Source organism: Cricetulus griseus, chromosome 2 (genome assembly GCF_003668045.3).
Source record: "Cricetulus griseus strain 17A/GY chromosome 2, alternate assembly CriGri-PICRH-1.0, whole genome shotgun sequence".
Classification (NCBI taxonomy): Eukaryota; Metazoa; Chordata; class Mammalia; order Rodentia; family Cricetidae; genus Cricetulus; species Cricetulus griseus.
In genome coordinates, this window is record NC_048595.1 from 42,534,820 (window position 1) to 42,551,523 (window position 16,704).

At 39.6% G+C, this 16,704-nt stretch overlaps 1 protein-coding gene across 3 annotated transcripts in view; it reads right to left on the minus strand.

Moving 5' to 3' along the window:
* Positions 1 to 5,451: 5,451 nt before the first annotated feature.
* Positions 5,452 to 16,704, minus strand: part of Hspb11 (heat shock protein family B (small) member 11) — a 26,165-nt gene continuing 14,912 nt past the window's right edge. For all 3 annotated transcript variants that reach the window (XM_027402372.2, XM_027402371.2, XM_027402370.2), the window contains 4 exons: positions 11,123 to 11,229; positions 9,568 to 9,636; positions 7,404 to 7,447; positions 5,452 to 5,636 (listed from right to left, as the gene is read on the minus strand). In XM_027402372.2, the coding sequence (XP_027258173.1) occupies positions 5,523 to 5,636; positions 7,404 to 7,447; positions 9,568 to 9,636; positions 11,123 to 11,229 (334 nt within the window). In that variant the 3' untranslated portion in view covers positions 5,452 to 5,522. The remainder of the gene's footprint in view (positions 5,637 to 7,403; positions 7,448 to 9,567; positions 9,637 to 11,122; positions 11,230 to 16,704) is intronic.

Consider the following 16,704-nt stretch of genomic DNA (forward strand, 5'->3'; position numbering starts at 1 on the left):
AGCTAGTCTCCCTAGGCCCTTAGCAAGGCAATGGAGACTCAGGTCTCTGGCATGTCAGTTTGTCCTCCATCCCTGCTCAGCTTCTTCATTAACAACCTCTGTGACATCCAGTGATTGTTCTAGTTTCTATTCCCTTTCTAACTGCTCAAGGGATTCAGAACCCTAACAGTCGCTTTTTTTTTTTTTTTTTTTTTTTGGTTTTTTGAGACAGGGTTTCTCTGTGTAGCTTTAGAGCCTATCCTGGCACTCACTCGAACTCACAGCGATCCACCTGCCTCTGCCTCCGAGTGCTGAGATTAAAGGAGTGTGCCACCAACGCCTGGTGCAGTCGCTTCCTTTTACTACCTTCTTTTGGTGGGGTAGATGGAAAGGACTGAATTATGGAGAAAAGTAGGAGACACACCAATAGAGGCAATCACCAAACTGAATTGAAAAAAAAAATGGGTACATTGTTAGCTAACTACATGAAAAACCTGGGCCTGGGATTGGAGTTTAGTTGGTAGGATCTACTTAGCATGAACAAAACCCTAGGTTTGATAGCCAGAATTCCGTAAACCAGGCATGGTGGCTCAGTCCTGTAAGCCCAGCACTCTGGAGGTAAGTTGGATCAAAAGTTTAAGGTCATTCTCAATAGTTCAAGGCCAGTCTGTGATACATGAGATCACAAAACAAACACCTTCTCACTGCAGTGTGTGAAGGAACTGGTCCCACAGAACCACACAGGATCTACATGACTCAGAGCACCAGCAGGATATCTGAGAGGAAATTCAGTGAGGATCCAGTATTAATGGTATACCTCAAGCCAGAGGCCTCAAACCTGACCAACAACACATTTCACAATGAACATTTACAAGTAAAGCTGTTTGGACCAAAGGGTATACTGTACGATAGATACACAGCAGCTCCTAATGTCACCAAGATGAATGAAGGGGTGATAGAGAGGTAGGAAAGATGGAGGGTTAAAGTGTGCTTGTTTTAATATTTTTATTTCAGTCTTTTTTATCTTATTTTTATTATTTCTTTTTTAGTTTTCCTTGGAAAATACACTACAAGGGTGAAGGGCATATACAGAGGGACTGGAATATGAGTAGGACTGGAGCATGTGATATTGAAATTCCCAAAGAATCAAACACGGGCAAGTAAACCAACGGCTCTGTTCAGTCAACAAACATTTACCAAGGGTGTGTACACCTAAAGTAAATGAGGAAGGCAGCTGAAGAAAGGGGGCTCTGGGCAGAGGGCCTTACCTACAGCACAACTGCAATGGGGGGGGATCCTGTGGGCAGAACAAATGAAACTTTAAGAATGGGGTTCTGCAGAGGGAGACTTGAACCTGGAATAGAAATGGAATGAGGTGCTCCCTCATTAGTAGTAGTGAGCCCCTACTACCAACCAGTGAGAACGGTTTTAAGGTGGAGGAAAAAACAGACCAGAGCACCCAGATTTCCAATGGTGCATGTCTGTCTTTATTCGTTGTTTGCTTTTGTTTTGGGGAATGCAACCCAGGGTCTGGAGTTGCCAGCACACTCTACCACTGAGCCTCCTCCCCTGCCCTGTCCCCTGCTCCAGCCACCTTCCAGTCTCATAGGAAGCAGAATTACAAGGATGGCATTGACCGCTTGTTCACTGAATCCACAGAAGCTGCTTAAAGAGAATTCACCAGGCATGTGCCAGAGATGGATCAGATAAACCCTGGAGACCCCTTGCAGCAATCTGTAAGCCTTAACACAGAGTTCTTACAGAAAGAATTATTGACATTTCAGTTTAGAACTTGGCAAAAAGAAAATCCTCAGCATTTCTGCTATTGAACATGAAAGCGATTGCTCTAGGTCACATTCTCAAAAACCTTAATGGCTCCATGTTACAGGAAAATACCGGGAAGCTGTACAGGTGCTATGATGAGCTGGTTCTTTGCTCCATCAGGCTTTTCCACTCATCCCTCCCCAGATGTGATTTACGAGTAGTGTTTGCCCTCTCATCCTTGATGACAATGCTGCTGCTCACACGCCTTTCCAACTTCCTTTGTTCACCCTCAAACCTTACTTTTCAGGAGTAAATCGGTGTCACAGATCTTTGTAAGCAATTTATCAGAAATCCTAAGAGCCTTAAAACCCTGGACTGAGGATGTAGCTCTCTGTGAAAGAACACTTGCCCAACAGTGTGAGGCCCTGGCCATGATTCCTCCTCCTTGCAAACAAAACAACCCACCGGTACGCCTAGCTTTGATTCCTTCTGGGATCTCATCAGAGAAAGCTATCTGAAAGGTACACAAAACATAATTCTGAAGTATTCCTCCCTGGGAACCCTACTCTCAGAGGTTTTTGTCACTTTCCTTCAATAAATATAAGTTCAATATGCTAAAAACAAAACAAATAAAAGTCTTCTGGGTCATTATTTTTACCTTTATCCTAAACAATCTTAAGAATACATAGAAGTAGGCTACCATATTGAACCCCCATATTCAATAATTCATGGACACATTTGCTTCAATTAACTTCAAAAACATTATGAAAAATCTCTAGTTGGGCTGGGGTGTAGCTCAGAAGTAAAGCATGCTGAAGCCACAAAATAATAACTATCACTGCTTATATGCTTAAAATCAAATCCTAGCTATTACTTTATTTTTTACCCATGCATAGCTCCGTGTATGTCTTTGAAAAGCCTGGGCATGTTTTTTTGTTTTTTTTGTGTTTTGTTTTTTGTTTTTTTTTGAGACAGGGTTTCTCTGTATTGCTTTGGAGCCTGGCCTGGAACTTGTTCTATAGACCAGGCTGACCTCAAACTCACAGAGATTCGCCTGCCTCTTGAGTGCTGGCATTAAAGGCCCGTGCCATCACCGCCCGGCCCCCTGGGCAGGTTTTTTCCATACTTTATTTTTTGTTTTTTTAGACAGGCTCTCTCTACATAGCCCTGGCTGTACTGGAACTCACTATGTAGACCAGGCTGGCCTCTAACTCAGAGAGAGCCATCTGCCTCCTGAGTGCTGGAATTAAAGATGAGCACTTATTATGTTTGGATCAACAGTTTTTTTTTTTTTTTTTTAAACAAGCTACATCCAGAATATCTAGAAAGAAGAACAATACCCATTCTACAAGCAAATACCCCAATTTGTCTTTAAATTGTATTTTCTCAGTTGTTTTGTTCAAGTTTCCTCCAGACAAGATCCACGCATGACATGTGATTGTAAGAGCTCTTATATCTCTAGAGTGGAGACCCTTCCTTAACATTTTCCATGACAGTGACAAAGTAAGGCAGCTCCAGAAGCTCTCAACCCCAGAACAGTGATGCCTTCCTGTAACATGAAAAATAAAACACCCAGAGACTGATATGGGGGTTCAAACTTCAAGCTGAAGGTCAGAAAAGCAAAGCAGCCAGCCACTAATTCTTACCTCTACCTAGGCTGAAAGGGCTGACCCATGAGCTATCCTCAGCGTGGCTGGAGACTAAATGATCATCTCCTCAGTGTGACTGGAGAACGAATGCCTCTCTGAGACCTTGCTCCTGTCTTATATACCTCTCATGAGTCCTGGGATTAAAAGTGTGAGCTATAATTCTCTTTTAGACTGGTTCAATCTTGTGTAGATCTGGGTGGCCTTGGACTCACAGAGCTCCGTCCTATCTCTTAATTCTGACTCCTAGGATTAAAGGTGTGTACCACCACCTCCTGGCTTCTGGCTGCTGGGACTAAAGACATGTGCCTGGCTTCTATGGCTTTCTGAATTTTCAGGCAAACTTTAGTAAATCATAATATAGCTCCACACCACATCATTCCTACACAGTCAATCCATACTAAGCTTCCTATCTGTAAGCCACCGGCCTCACTCCCATCCCCAGACTGGATTTGCTACAGAGCATTACTGGCTACTGGAGCATCAGAAAAGAGCCTTGGGGGTCTCACCAAGGCAATTGATTGCTTAGCCTTTAAGTTTATTACTCTTCATCTCATTGGCCAGAGCTCATCACATGGCACTAACCAAAGAAGGCCGGAAGTCACAGATAGGGACGATTCAGTTAGCTACATTAATGGTCACTTGTCTATTTACTTTTCTTCAACTGCCCTGTGAATTTTCTGAAAATGGAAATTAATTCTAGAGCTTGATCAGATTCAAGCTCAGTCATTTTGACCAGAGTATCTCACAGGCTACTCTGTGCTTCATACAACATCACACCAGGAGAAATTCAGTATAATGGATTGTAGCATTAACAGCCCCCACTCTCATACTTCATTAAATGTATTTTTAGTATGACACTGGTCTTTGCTGTGTGACATGATCTCAAAATCAGGGCAGACTGTAAACATGCCTGCACTTGGGCTTATTCTCTCCCTTCCTTGCTACTTTTTGGAATCACTGAAGAGGCTCAGGGTAGACCACTGAAGGGACTTCCTGGGGCTGAGAACTACCCCAGTTGAGGCCACCTAGGTCCAACAAACCTTTGTTACCTAGACTAAGTTGCCAGCTGACCACAGAAATCAGCCAATCAGGTGCAAACTAGAAAAGGCCTGCCAGGATGGTGAGGTGAAGCTGTTGCTCTCTGACAGGACACTTTGGGCTTGTTTGTAACGAAGCAGAAGCTAGCTTACACATACATCACCTACCCCAAAGAATTCAGTAAGCCCCAGTTTGCTCGGAAGCTAGGGAAGGCTTGCAAGAGGAAGATCCAGGGAAGAGCCAACGCTGCAGCTGGAGTCTCTTCTTGTTTGGGGAAGTAGTCTTTCCTCTGTTAAGACCTCCAAATGACTAGATGAGGCCTAATGCTTTGTAGAGTGCAATCCACTTTATTCAAAACCTACCAATTTAAATGCTTAGTTTATTAAAAGTGAACACCTTCGGGGCTGGAGAGATGGCTCAGAGGTGAAGAGCACTGGCTACTGTTCCAGAGGTCCTGAGTTCAATTTCCAGCAACCACACATAAAAATAGCAGGACATAAAATGATGTCAATAATGACTGTTTGGGGTTAATACAGAATATGTTTTTTTCTTTGAGGTCTTTTCAAAACATAAATAAGTAAACAAAATCATCAAAATCAAGACAAGCCATCATAAAAACAAAAAACAACAATAACCACCACCACCACCACAACAACAAAACAACCCCCAAAGCCAAAAGCCCACAAATTGGCTTGCTTTTTAGTCTGACTGCATTCCAGGACCATAGTCACACCTCCCCTGAGTACTTTTCCTCCCCTAGACTCCCACACTGTTTACTGCTTATACTGCTCACTTAGCTTTTGTAACAATCACTTAATAAATTAAAAACTTAATGCATGGAGATCTGAAAAACTCTATAGTAGATGCTACGGAGGCACAATGAATTATAAATTTTCATATAGAGTCATTTCCTTGAGTAAGCTGTATATTGAAGTCAAAGTTTCCTCATCACCTCCAACACTGCTGACTCATGTGACCAGAATTTGTCAAAAGTACTGAAGAAAATATGAATAAACATGGAAACAGTGATAAAAATATATTTAATAGAAAATATACCAAAGAAAAGTAGTTTAGAGAATTTTGTTGTAATTACTAGGAAAGAGTTGAGACTGCTAGTCCCTCTGCAGAAATGCTATGTACAGATGCAAAATGATCGAAGGCTGAAACAATAATGAATCTCAAGAAAGTGGCGTAGCCATCTCGTGCCTGTAAGGGAAAAAAAATCAATATGGATGCTTTTAACAATCCTAGCAAACTATTAATAAGCAGTTGGCAGAACAGAGGCTTCAATGAAGAGTAACTTTCTAACATGTAACAGAATATAAGACAGAGTTCAGAAGACAAGCCAGCTTCGTCTAGTAGTTGTCTGGGAGTGATTCAGCATAGTATCTATCATTCTTGGTTTTATGAAAAACAGTGGGAGGCCTATAAAGTACAAATGTACATTGATGACCAACTGTTTTACAAGTGTCTTTCTAAAGTACTGTTTATGCTAAGTGGTTTCTGTTGTTAATGATGCCTTGCATATACTATCCTGAAGTATGACTATACTCTCACATTTATATAATTTCCCTGGAAACCAATTTGGCAATATATGTAAAAAGCCATAAAATATTTATACTCTTGTGCCCAGCAATTCCATTCCATGAAATTTAATCCTAGGAAATAAAATTTTAAAAAGGTAAAGATCGTAGAGCATGTATTAATGTTCCCTACAAATTATTTGTAATGACAGAGAAAAATAAATTAGCTTAAATGTATGTAAATATGTAAACAGTACCTTAAAAACATAATTATAAAGCCTGGGATATAATATTAAGTTTTTAAATGATACAAGGTTTTCTATACATTTTTGTTGTAACTATCTGAGCTCTATGGTCAACAGGTATAAGAATGAATGGAGCCATTCTGCTATGACAATAATAAAAGTATGAGTGGTTTCCAGCCTTCCATTCTTCCTCATTAGTTTCCAAATGTTCTATACCCTCCCCAGCAAGTCCTCAACAAATACAAAAGAATGTAGAGGCTTCCTAATCGTAATCATAAAATCAGCATAATTAATCTTTTTTATGGGGGGTCCCACTGGCCTCTCCAGCCACTCACTGGAAGATGAGCCCCAAAGATCCTGTCTCTTCCTCGCCAGCACTGGTTTGCATGTGGGTGCCACCATGTCCCACATCTTTGTGTGGGTGCTGGAGAGCAAACTCAAGTCTTAACACTTGTACTGCCAGTGGACTGAGCGCTCCCCACTCTCTGAAGAGTCTTTGAAATGCCAATTTCCCAGCAGCTCCAGGAGGGTGCAAAGCTGCAAACCCTACAGATAGGAAGCCACTCTAGATGTCATGGAGACCAGTTGTACACCAACACTGGCACCTAAACACACTTGGAGTGTTTTACTAGTTGCTATTTGTTTAAAACGAGGGCATGGCAAACTAGCAGAGACAAAGGACTCCTGACGAAGCAGCAGCTTCCATCAGTGGGCATTCATCCCACTTGACAAGGGGAGCCCAGATGGAATGCTGTCGGAAAACATTGGTTCTCTTTCCACTTCAGCTCTCTCTGGCTTAGTTGTTGCTGATCCTATGCTCCAGCTCCCTTATCCAAACCTCTCTTGTCCTTTCATGTGTAATTAACATCCAACTTTGACATCTCAACCCCTTTAGTCTCCTATTCTAAATGGCTTACAGAATCAAATGAAAGAAAGTAAACAAATACTTTAAAAATAAATGATTGAACAAAATTAAACAAACAAATGAATTCAATTCTGTTTTTATCCATGCAGCCACTTTCTCCAGGATTGGTTAAAAAAAAAAAAAAAGGCGCAATTATTGAGAATAATCTCTAATAATTAAGTATGTAAAGAACTGCTAATACCATGAGGATATTCATCATGAATAATTCATACTAGGAAAGTTTAAAATCTAAATTGGGCTCACTGAAGAAATCTTATCTCTACAAAGTATGTATACTTACCACAATTTCTTCGTTTTGAAGCTGCCCCTCTGTGTGTATTAAATCTAAGACACAAATTTAATAGAAATAGATTAAGGTTCAAAAATATGAGGATAGCTACAGAAATTTGTGCCCAACAAAAAGTGATTATTTGGCAAACTATATGTTAAAGCCAGATTTAAAGGAATTACCATTATTTGGGGGTTGATTTGATATAAGACATTTGACTTTAAAAAATGAATGAGCTGTAAAATACCTCTAGTGAGTTTACAACAGAAATGCAAATGTAAATCATACTAAAGAAATATACAGCAGGAAACTGGTAAAATGCAGACTCCTTCCCCTTATTAATCGAGCTCCTAGTAATTTCAGACTTTACCCACAGGAAAATTTCACTGTGATGTAGAACAGCCTGTGACATGATCTCTTCTGGTACTCAAGTTTAGTAACATACTCCTGGAATAGTTTACTTAGCCAGGAGTAATTGTTCAGAAATGTGAACTATTTAGTTAATATAATAATATCTTTTGACATTCATTTGTACCAAATAATGTACAGAATTTCAAAAGCTACCCAGGACCAAAGGAGAAGACTTTGGGAAGTAAGATCCTGGAGGCTTTTTTCCTGCTCCTTAATGCTTTCCTTAGATAATAAAAAAACTATTATCCCTGCTTTCCTGTGCCTACTCCTCTGGTTATGCTCCCTAGCAGTGAATGTGTTCCACTTTGTAGCCCGGAATTGTGGTGTACACCAGAAATCCCAGTATTCAGGAGACTGAGGCAGAAGGACTGATTATAATAAATTCCAGACCAGCCTGGGCTACATGGAATAAAAACCTGTACAAAAAGTGGTGGTGGGAGGTGGAGGGTGGGGGTCCTCCAAGATGGCTCAGTGGTTAAGAGCACTGACTCTTCTTCTAGAGGACCTGGGTTCCCTTCCCAGAACCCACATGGTAACTCACAACTGTCTATAACTACAGTCCCAGGGGATCTGATGCCTACCTTCTGGCCTCTGTGGACACCAGGCATGGTGCACAGATATACATGCAAACAAAACATCCATATACATTAAATAAATTTGTGTTTTTTTTCTGGAATTTAATATGTTTATACTCTCTTTCTTACTTACATGTAAGTTAAGTTTATATTGTGGTAAGTAGACCACATGTCCACTTCCTGGTCTAACTACATGGACAGTACAATGCTAAAATAAGAAACCAACTATGAACTAGTCTCATTCATACTTTCCACATCACCTGCTGCTCTCACATTTAGGCCTTCCTGGGGTTCCATGTAATAAATTAGCTTACTTCATGATACTTTCCTTGGAAGGCACTAGGTTACAACCTAATCTGCTGTGTTCTAGAAGTTATGGCTGTCCCTCTGGCAATAAAAACTATTGATCTACATTTGCCTGGTTCACTAGGTTTATGTTTTCTTTTCTCACTATAGTTTTATGTGTTTTTATTCTACTGTTTTCATGGTATTTGCTAAGAAAAGGAGATAGACACATTATGTATGTTTGTACTTAAATGGAAGATAGTAATTTAGTTGATGATGTTTATCAAAAAAACTTTTTTTTTGTTTTGAAATAGGGACTCACTATGTCATGCTGGATGGCCTAGAAAGATGTATGTAGATCAAACTCAGAGATTCCCCCTGCCTCTACTTTCTGAATCTTGGGATTGAGGACATGTGCCACCATGCCCAGCTCAGTTTAAATAAACAGCATCATTAATCAGGAAAGAAAAGTACAAAATGAATATTTTTTGCTTATCATAAAAGCCTCAAATGTGTCATCTCTTTTTTTGATAACCTAAATTTTGAAAATGCTAATTTTTGCTTTGTTTTGTTTTTTCAAGACAGGGTTTCTCTGTATTGCTTTGGAGCCTGTCCTGGAGCTCGCTCTGTAGACCAGGCTGACTTCGAACTCATGGAGATCCAACTGCCTCTGCCTCCTGAGTATTGGTATTAAAGGCAGGCGCCACCAACGCCCAGCAAAAATGTTAATTGTTTTATAAACAGTACATGAAGACTACAAATGTGTGTTTTTCTAGGCCTTATCTGTGTTAAAGAATCATTAAAATAACCTTTTATTTACCAAAATGCAGTTGGACTGATATCACAGAGTCAGAGGCCAGCCATCTACTCCCTCATGCTCAGAAAAGTACTGGCATCATACACACCTTTTTCCACCCACTGCTCAAAATCGAATGGCTCTTTAGATGCAGTCTTTTCAATCCTCAAGGTCCGCACTGGCATTATAAACAGAATAAATAAATATTAATTAGCTTTTTAATTCTGTTTTGTTGTTTCTGTTTTTCTTTTCCCTACTACTTGACTGCCATAGATTGATGGGTACCACACAAAGTGCTTGGAACAGGAATAACACATCCTGGAAGCTATGACTGTTTTTCCCTAAGTCCCTATGGCAAAATGTAACACTGTCCAATGGCAATCTTGCCACTGTTTATCACTCAGAGCACAAATCTAATAGAGCTTTTCTGAATCTGGTTATTATCTGGAGTGTTTATATACTGGTTGTGATACTTCTGGTAGCCATGGTCCTAACCCTTTATGGAGAACATGCTGGGTCAGACGTCTTTGTTCATTCTCTCTTGGCTGAAGTCTTTATGAGAAAGGTATTACTAACCCACTTCCCTGATGAGGACACAGGTTTACAGAAGCTAGGCAAGGTGTCCAATGGACTAAAGCTGGGAAATGCAGAACAGGAGTTCATACATGAGGCTTGTCCACTCTAGGGCCTCCACAATTCATGACAGAAGAAGCTCCCCACATGACCCCCCAGCCATCCTTCCCCTTCTATTTCTTATTATGGAGGGGCTTGCTTCTATAGATTGCATCTCCTAGAACAACTAGCTTTCTTTGGAGCTGGCTAGTAGCAGGCACCAGAAGACTGTAGGGCAGAAAGTGAGCTGGATATTTTATTTACACTCTGCCCTGCTTCATGCCATGTCTTTGATAGTGGTCCTGTCCCTTCAAAACCATAAGGCTCCTGCTAGCCAGATCCCCCTGTACAGCCCCGAAATCTCCCTGGGCTCTGGTGACACTTTCCTCTCCTTGTCCCAGGACAGGACTCTCTCTGCTGTAGCTAGTTTCTGAGAGCTATTATCCCTTATTCATTCCTGCAGCTCAGGCCAGAATTTTATAAGTAGATCTATTAATAACGTCTCTTCATTTGAAACATCTGGGATCTATTCTGTTTCCTGCCATGATTCTGTCTGATACACTTTATCACAGACAGGACTTGATGTTCCAAAGGGAGATTCCATTCCTAATCCCCAGAAAATATCATTAGCAATAGAAGAATCAAAACTATCCAGTGGGAATAATAGGGGTTATCAGATTTACAGAAAGAATCTGAGAACTACAGGCTAAATGAACCCAGAATGAAGATGTCATAGGACCTAGCATTCTGGCAAGCCAGCTTCTTCTTACATCCTAATTGAATCTTCTGCCAAAGACTTTCACACAGTAAACTGCATGGAAATTATGATGTGCTTTGGAAGGGTTTCAAATTTACAGTTTAAGAGAGGCTAATTGTGCTGAAGACAGTTAACCCAATACTCTCCACCTTCCTTTTCAGCAATAAAACAGGGTCCCATGCTGTAAAAAAAAAAAAAAAAAAAACACAACTAGTTCTTTGCCAAAAGTTGACATGTGTCCTCTGTCTATGGAAAAACTCAAGAATAATAAAAGGTTAGTGTGTGATTGGCTTACCTAAGTAACTTTGGATCACGAGCTTTTCAATCTTCACGTGTTTGTGAAAACAAATAATGAACTCCTGGGGAAACATGCCTGTGGTGGTCCAGAAGGTTTCTGGATTCCTAATGTTAATTTTAAAGGAATAAAAGGAATAGACAGATATAAAAACTAACCATGATATTCTAATGAATAAATATTAAAAATATCTACTGTTTTATTTTCAAATCCCTTTCTAACTTAGTTCTACCTATGATCTCCCCAACTTTAGTACTTTTTTTAAACTACTGACAGATACCCTCTTCTAAAATGCTGAAACAAAACTGATGTCACTCCCACCTAAAAGCCTTCAGCAGCCCCCTACTGACTGTAAATCCAACCTCTATAGTTCCATCATTAAAGTATATTGTATAGTATAATATATTGTAAAGTATAAAGTTCCATTACTACATCATTCTATCACTGCTGCCACAGCCAGCTGCTTACAACTCTCAAACACATCATGTAGACTCATGCTTCTATAGCTAACTTAATGAGTTCTCTTGACCCCAAAGCCCTTCTTCCTCTTCCAAAAGTTTATGGTTCCTACTCCAACTCTAGCAGATGAGAATCACAGCCTCTGTGCTTTCCACTTGCCTCACTGCATCCATTCCCACCCTAGACACATATCTTTTGCACTTTTATGGCTCCTATGGAACCCAGACATCTGCCTTTCTTTACTTTTAACAGGCTCTTTTTTTTTTTTAAGATTTATTTATTTGTTATGTTTAGAGTATTCTGTCTGCATGCATGTCTACACACCAGAAGAGGGCATCAGATCTCATTATAGATGGTTGTGAGTCATCATGTGGTTACTGAGAATTGAACTCAGGATCTCTGGAAGAACAGTTAGTGCTCTTAACCTTTGAGCCATCTCTCCAGACCCATCCTTTATTTTTATGTTTTTTTTTTTTTTTTGGGTTTTTTGAGACAGGGTTTCTCTGTGTAGCTTTGGAGCCTATCCTGGCACTTGCTCTGGAGATTAGGCTGGCCTTGAACTCACAGAGATCTGCCTGCCTCTTATTTTTATGTTCTAATAGCTATTATAGTAGGGGACTCCTAGTGTAAGAACAATGTTTGCTGAAAACAAAACATGAAGTTTCAATTTAAGTCTCATACACTATATATACATATATGTGTTTGTGTGTGTGTGTATGTATATGTATACAAAATTTCTACAGTCAATACCATATGTGAAATAGTCTGTTGCAGGTATGGCATTGGCTATAGAAATAATCATTTCTATTTTAAACAATATAAGCCTTTTCTTTCTTTTTTGGGAGTAAAAGTTATATATAATAAAATTGAAGTATAATGAGTTTTGATAAATGTATATTCTCATGTAACTGATTCACTAAGGTAACCAATACCCTCAATGAGGATACAGAACTTTCCCATGATTCCAGAAATCCCCTTATCTTTCCTCTAGACACTTTCTTGTGTTTGTTTGTTTGTGTTTTATTTTTTTCGAGACGGATTTCTCTGTGTAGCTTTGTAGGCCAGGCTGGCCTTGAACGCAGAGATCAGCCTGCCTCCTGAGTTCTGGGATTAATGGTGTGAGCCACCACTGCCTGGCCCTCCAGACAATTTCTACATTCCCTTAGCCAACAACTGCTTTGATTTCTATCATGGACCTTGCAATGGTTTATGCAATGACAATTACTTTATTCATTTCTTTGCAGTTTTTTTTTTTTTTTTTTGAAGCAAAGTTTCACAAGGCCACTCAGGATGGCCTGAAACTTGCTATGTATCTGAGGATGGCCTTGACTGTTCACCTTCCTACTTCTACATCTCTCCACCTTCCAAGTGCTGGGATTACATGTATGTACCACTACACTCAGTTTTATTCCATTCTGGGAACTTAATCTGGGCTTCATGCATGTAGACAAGCACTCTACCAACTAAGCTTCATCTCCAGCTTCTGTAACTGAAATTTACAAATTTTTACTTCCAACTAATATACAGTAATACAATTAATTTTAATACCTTGATTTTTGTAGCCACTGAGTTTACTTACTAATTCTACTAATCCCTCCACCCCTTTTTCTTTCTTTTGAGTCAGGGGGTTGAGACAGGGTTTAACTAGAAGCCATCTCACTAGCCTTAAGATGTTGTTTTTTATGCAAAATTGAAAAAGTAGAAATAATGTCTATCTACTTAAAATGCATAAATACTGTGTGCTCCATCAACACAACTGAATATTGTTTGACAATAAAAAATTAAATAGTAATATGTATTACAAGATAGTGGACCCTTAGAACCATGTAAGTGAAAGAAGCATCACAACAGTCTCCATGGTAACATCCTGGCAAGTTCAAGAGTTCTGGGCCTATCAATTCCACACTTAGACTTTGTCATAAAAACACAAAAAAAGGGGGCTGGAGAAATGGCTCAGAGGTTAAGAGTCCTGGATGTTCTTGCAAAGGACATGAGTTTGATTCCCACTGCTTACATGGTGGCTCACAACCATCTCTAACTCTAGTGCCAGGGGATCTGACATCCTTTTCTGGCCTCTGTGGGCACCAAGCACACATGAGGTGTACAGGCAAAACACCCATACCCATAAATTTTTAAAAAACCGAAAAAACAAAATGAATAAACAATAGATCTCCTGTGAGATAGGCATGGCAATGCACTCTTAGCATTTAAAAGGCTAAGGCAGAAGGATTGCTATGGGCTTGAGGCCAGCATAGGATACACAATAAATTGCTTCATCTAGTGACATCCTGCTTTAAAAACAAAACAAAGAAACAAAAAACCTCAAGCCACAATATGTATGATTCTATTTATTTGACTCAACTATAGTATTTAACTGTACTATGCAAAAAGGACCACTTCTTTCTCAGGGGGTGGGGGTGGATGAATATTTACTGGGAATTGAACACAGATTACTTGTGTGCAGGGATCTACTATTGTAGTCCTAGCCTTTTTTTTTTTTTTTTTTTTTTTTTTAAATAATTTGAGACAGTATCTTGCTAAATTGCCCAGGCTGGGCTCCAACTTCACTGAAGCACTCCTCTCTGAGTCTCCCAAATGCTGAGATCCAGCTTTGTTGTTTTCTCTGTGGAGTTTCTATTCTCCCTTTTTACTGACATATTAAGTAGAGAGGACAAAGGCGGGCTCAAGAAGAAATAACACATTCATGTTAATCCTTCTTTCTAGCCAAGTGTGATCTCAGGATTGGGGGAACAGAGGCAGAAAGATCAGGAGCTCAGGGTAATCTTTTGCTACATAGTGGGTTCTCTGCCAGCCTGGCTACAAGAGACTCTATCACAAAACAAAACAAAACAAAACAAAACAAAACAAAACAGGCCAGACAAACAAACAATAACAAAAAATAGTACAACTAACTTCTAAGGAAAGTTAAAGTATTCACCAGGGGCATGAGATAAATCTCCACTATAGGAATACATTTACAGCATCACTTTCTCCAGGTAACTCTGTGGCTATTTCCATTTAGATAAAACAGATCAGAAAATAATTCTTTAAAAAGATTTTATTTATTTATTTATTTATTTATTTATTTATTTATTATGTATACAACACTCTGCTTCCAGGTATATCTGCACACCAGAAGAGGGCACCAGATCTCATAACAGATGGTTGTGAGCCACCATGTGGTTGCTGGGAATTGAACTCAGGACCTCTGGGAGAACAGTCAGTGCTCTTAACCTCTGAGCCATCTCTCCAGCCCTAATAACTTTTAACATCTACTATATAAATCCTGTTTGTGTTTACTAGAACTATATAGACTAAAAATCTCTGGGGCAGGAAAGATAGCTCAGCACTTAAGAGCACTGATTCCTCATTCAGAGAATCCAGGTTCAATTCCTAGCAGTCGCACGGCAGATCACAACTGCCTATAACTCAAATTTCAGGGGATCTGATGCCCTCTCCTGGCCTCCATGGCATCAGACATGCACAGGATGCACATGCATACATGCAGGCAAACACTCATATACATATTTTTAAAGGCTTTAAAAGTGGAGAGGGCCAGGCGTTGGTGGCGCACGCCTTTAAGCCCAGCACTTGGGAGGGAGAGGCAGGCAGATCTCTGTGAGTTCGAGGCCAGTCTAGTCTATATAGTGAGTTCCAGGACAGGTTCCAAAGCAATACAGAGGAAACCCTGTCTTGAAAAAAAAAGGGGGGGTGGTGGGTGGTATTTGCATGTTTTGCCTTAGAAAAAATTATCTCCAATTCAAGTGAAGGATGTTTCTGGAAAGAACTCTATTCTAAATGAACAACTTAAGACAAATCTCCACAGTTCTGTGTGTATATGTACACTAATTTTTCTATATCAAGTCAGTGGGATTAATTACTTGACTTCCACAGGAAATATAAAACACAGAAAAACTATGACATGGGCAAAGGCAAGTATTAAGTTTTTGATTCAAGCCTTAAGTTTGAGTTATCATACAGAACCTTTAGGTTCTGGGAGTTAGAAGACATGCGTACTAGTTGGTTCTGTCATTTGTTTATTTGTGTGATTTTTTTAACAAATTGTTTTGCCTTTGATAATCCTTTTGTTCATCTTTAAAATGAGTTTGAAAATATTTTTTAAAAAGCTTCATTTGCTCAACATAGTAAAAATGGCAATCTTGCCAAAAGCAATCTACAGATTCAATGCAATCCCCATCAAAATCCCAACACATTTCTTCACTGACCATGAAAGAACAATTCTCAACTTTATATGGAGAAACAAAAGACCCAGGATAGCCAAAACAACCCTGAACAATAAAGGAACTTCTGGAGGCATCACCATCCCTAACTTTATGCGCTATTACAGAGCTATAGTCCTGAAAACAGCTTGATATTGGCACAAAAATAGACAGGTAGACGAATGGAACAGAGTTGAAAACCCTGAAATTAACCCACACACCTACGAACACCTGATTTTTGACAAACAATCCAAATATATACGCTGGAACAAAGAGAACATCTTCAACAAATGGTGTTGGCATAACTGGATACAAACAACATGTAGAAGACTACAGATAGACCCAAGCCTTTTGCCCTGCACAAAACTTAAGTCAAAATGGATCAAAGACCTCAACATAAACCCAGCCACACTGAACCTATTAGAAGATAAAGTGGGAAATACTCTTGAATTAATCGGCACAGGAGACCGCTTCCTGAACACCAGTAGCATAGACTCTGAGATCAACAATTAATAAATGGGACCTCCTGAAACTGAAAAGCTTCTGTAAGGCAAAGGACATAGTCAGCAAGACAAAACAACAGCCCACAGACTGGGAAAAGATATTCACCAACCCCATATCTGACAGAGGGCTGATTTCCAAAATATATAAAGAACTCAAGAAGCTATTCTCGAAAACACCAAACAATCCAATTAAAAAATGGGGTACATAACTAAATAGACAATTCTCAATAGAGGAATCTAAAATGGCTGAAAGACACATACGAAAGTGTTCAATATCCTTAGCCATCAGGGAAATGCAAATCAAAACAACTCTGAGATAGCATCTTACTCCTGTCAGAATGGCTAAAATCAAAAACACCAATGATAGTTTATGCTGGAGAGGATGCGGAGAAAGAGGAAC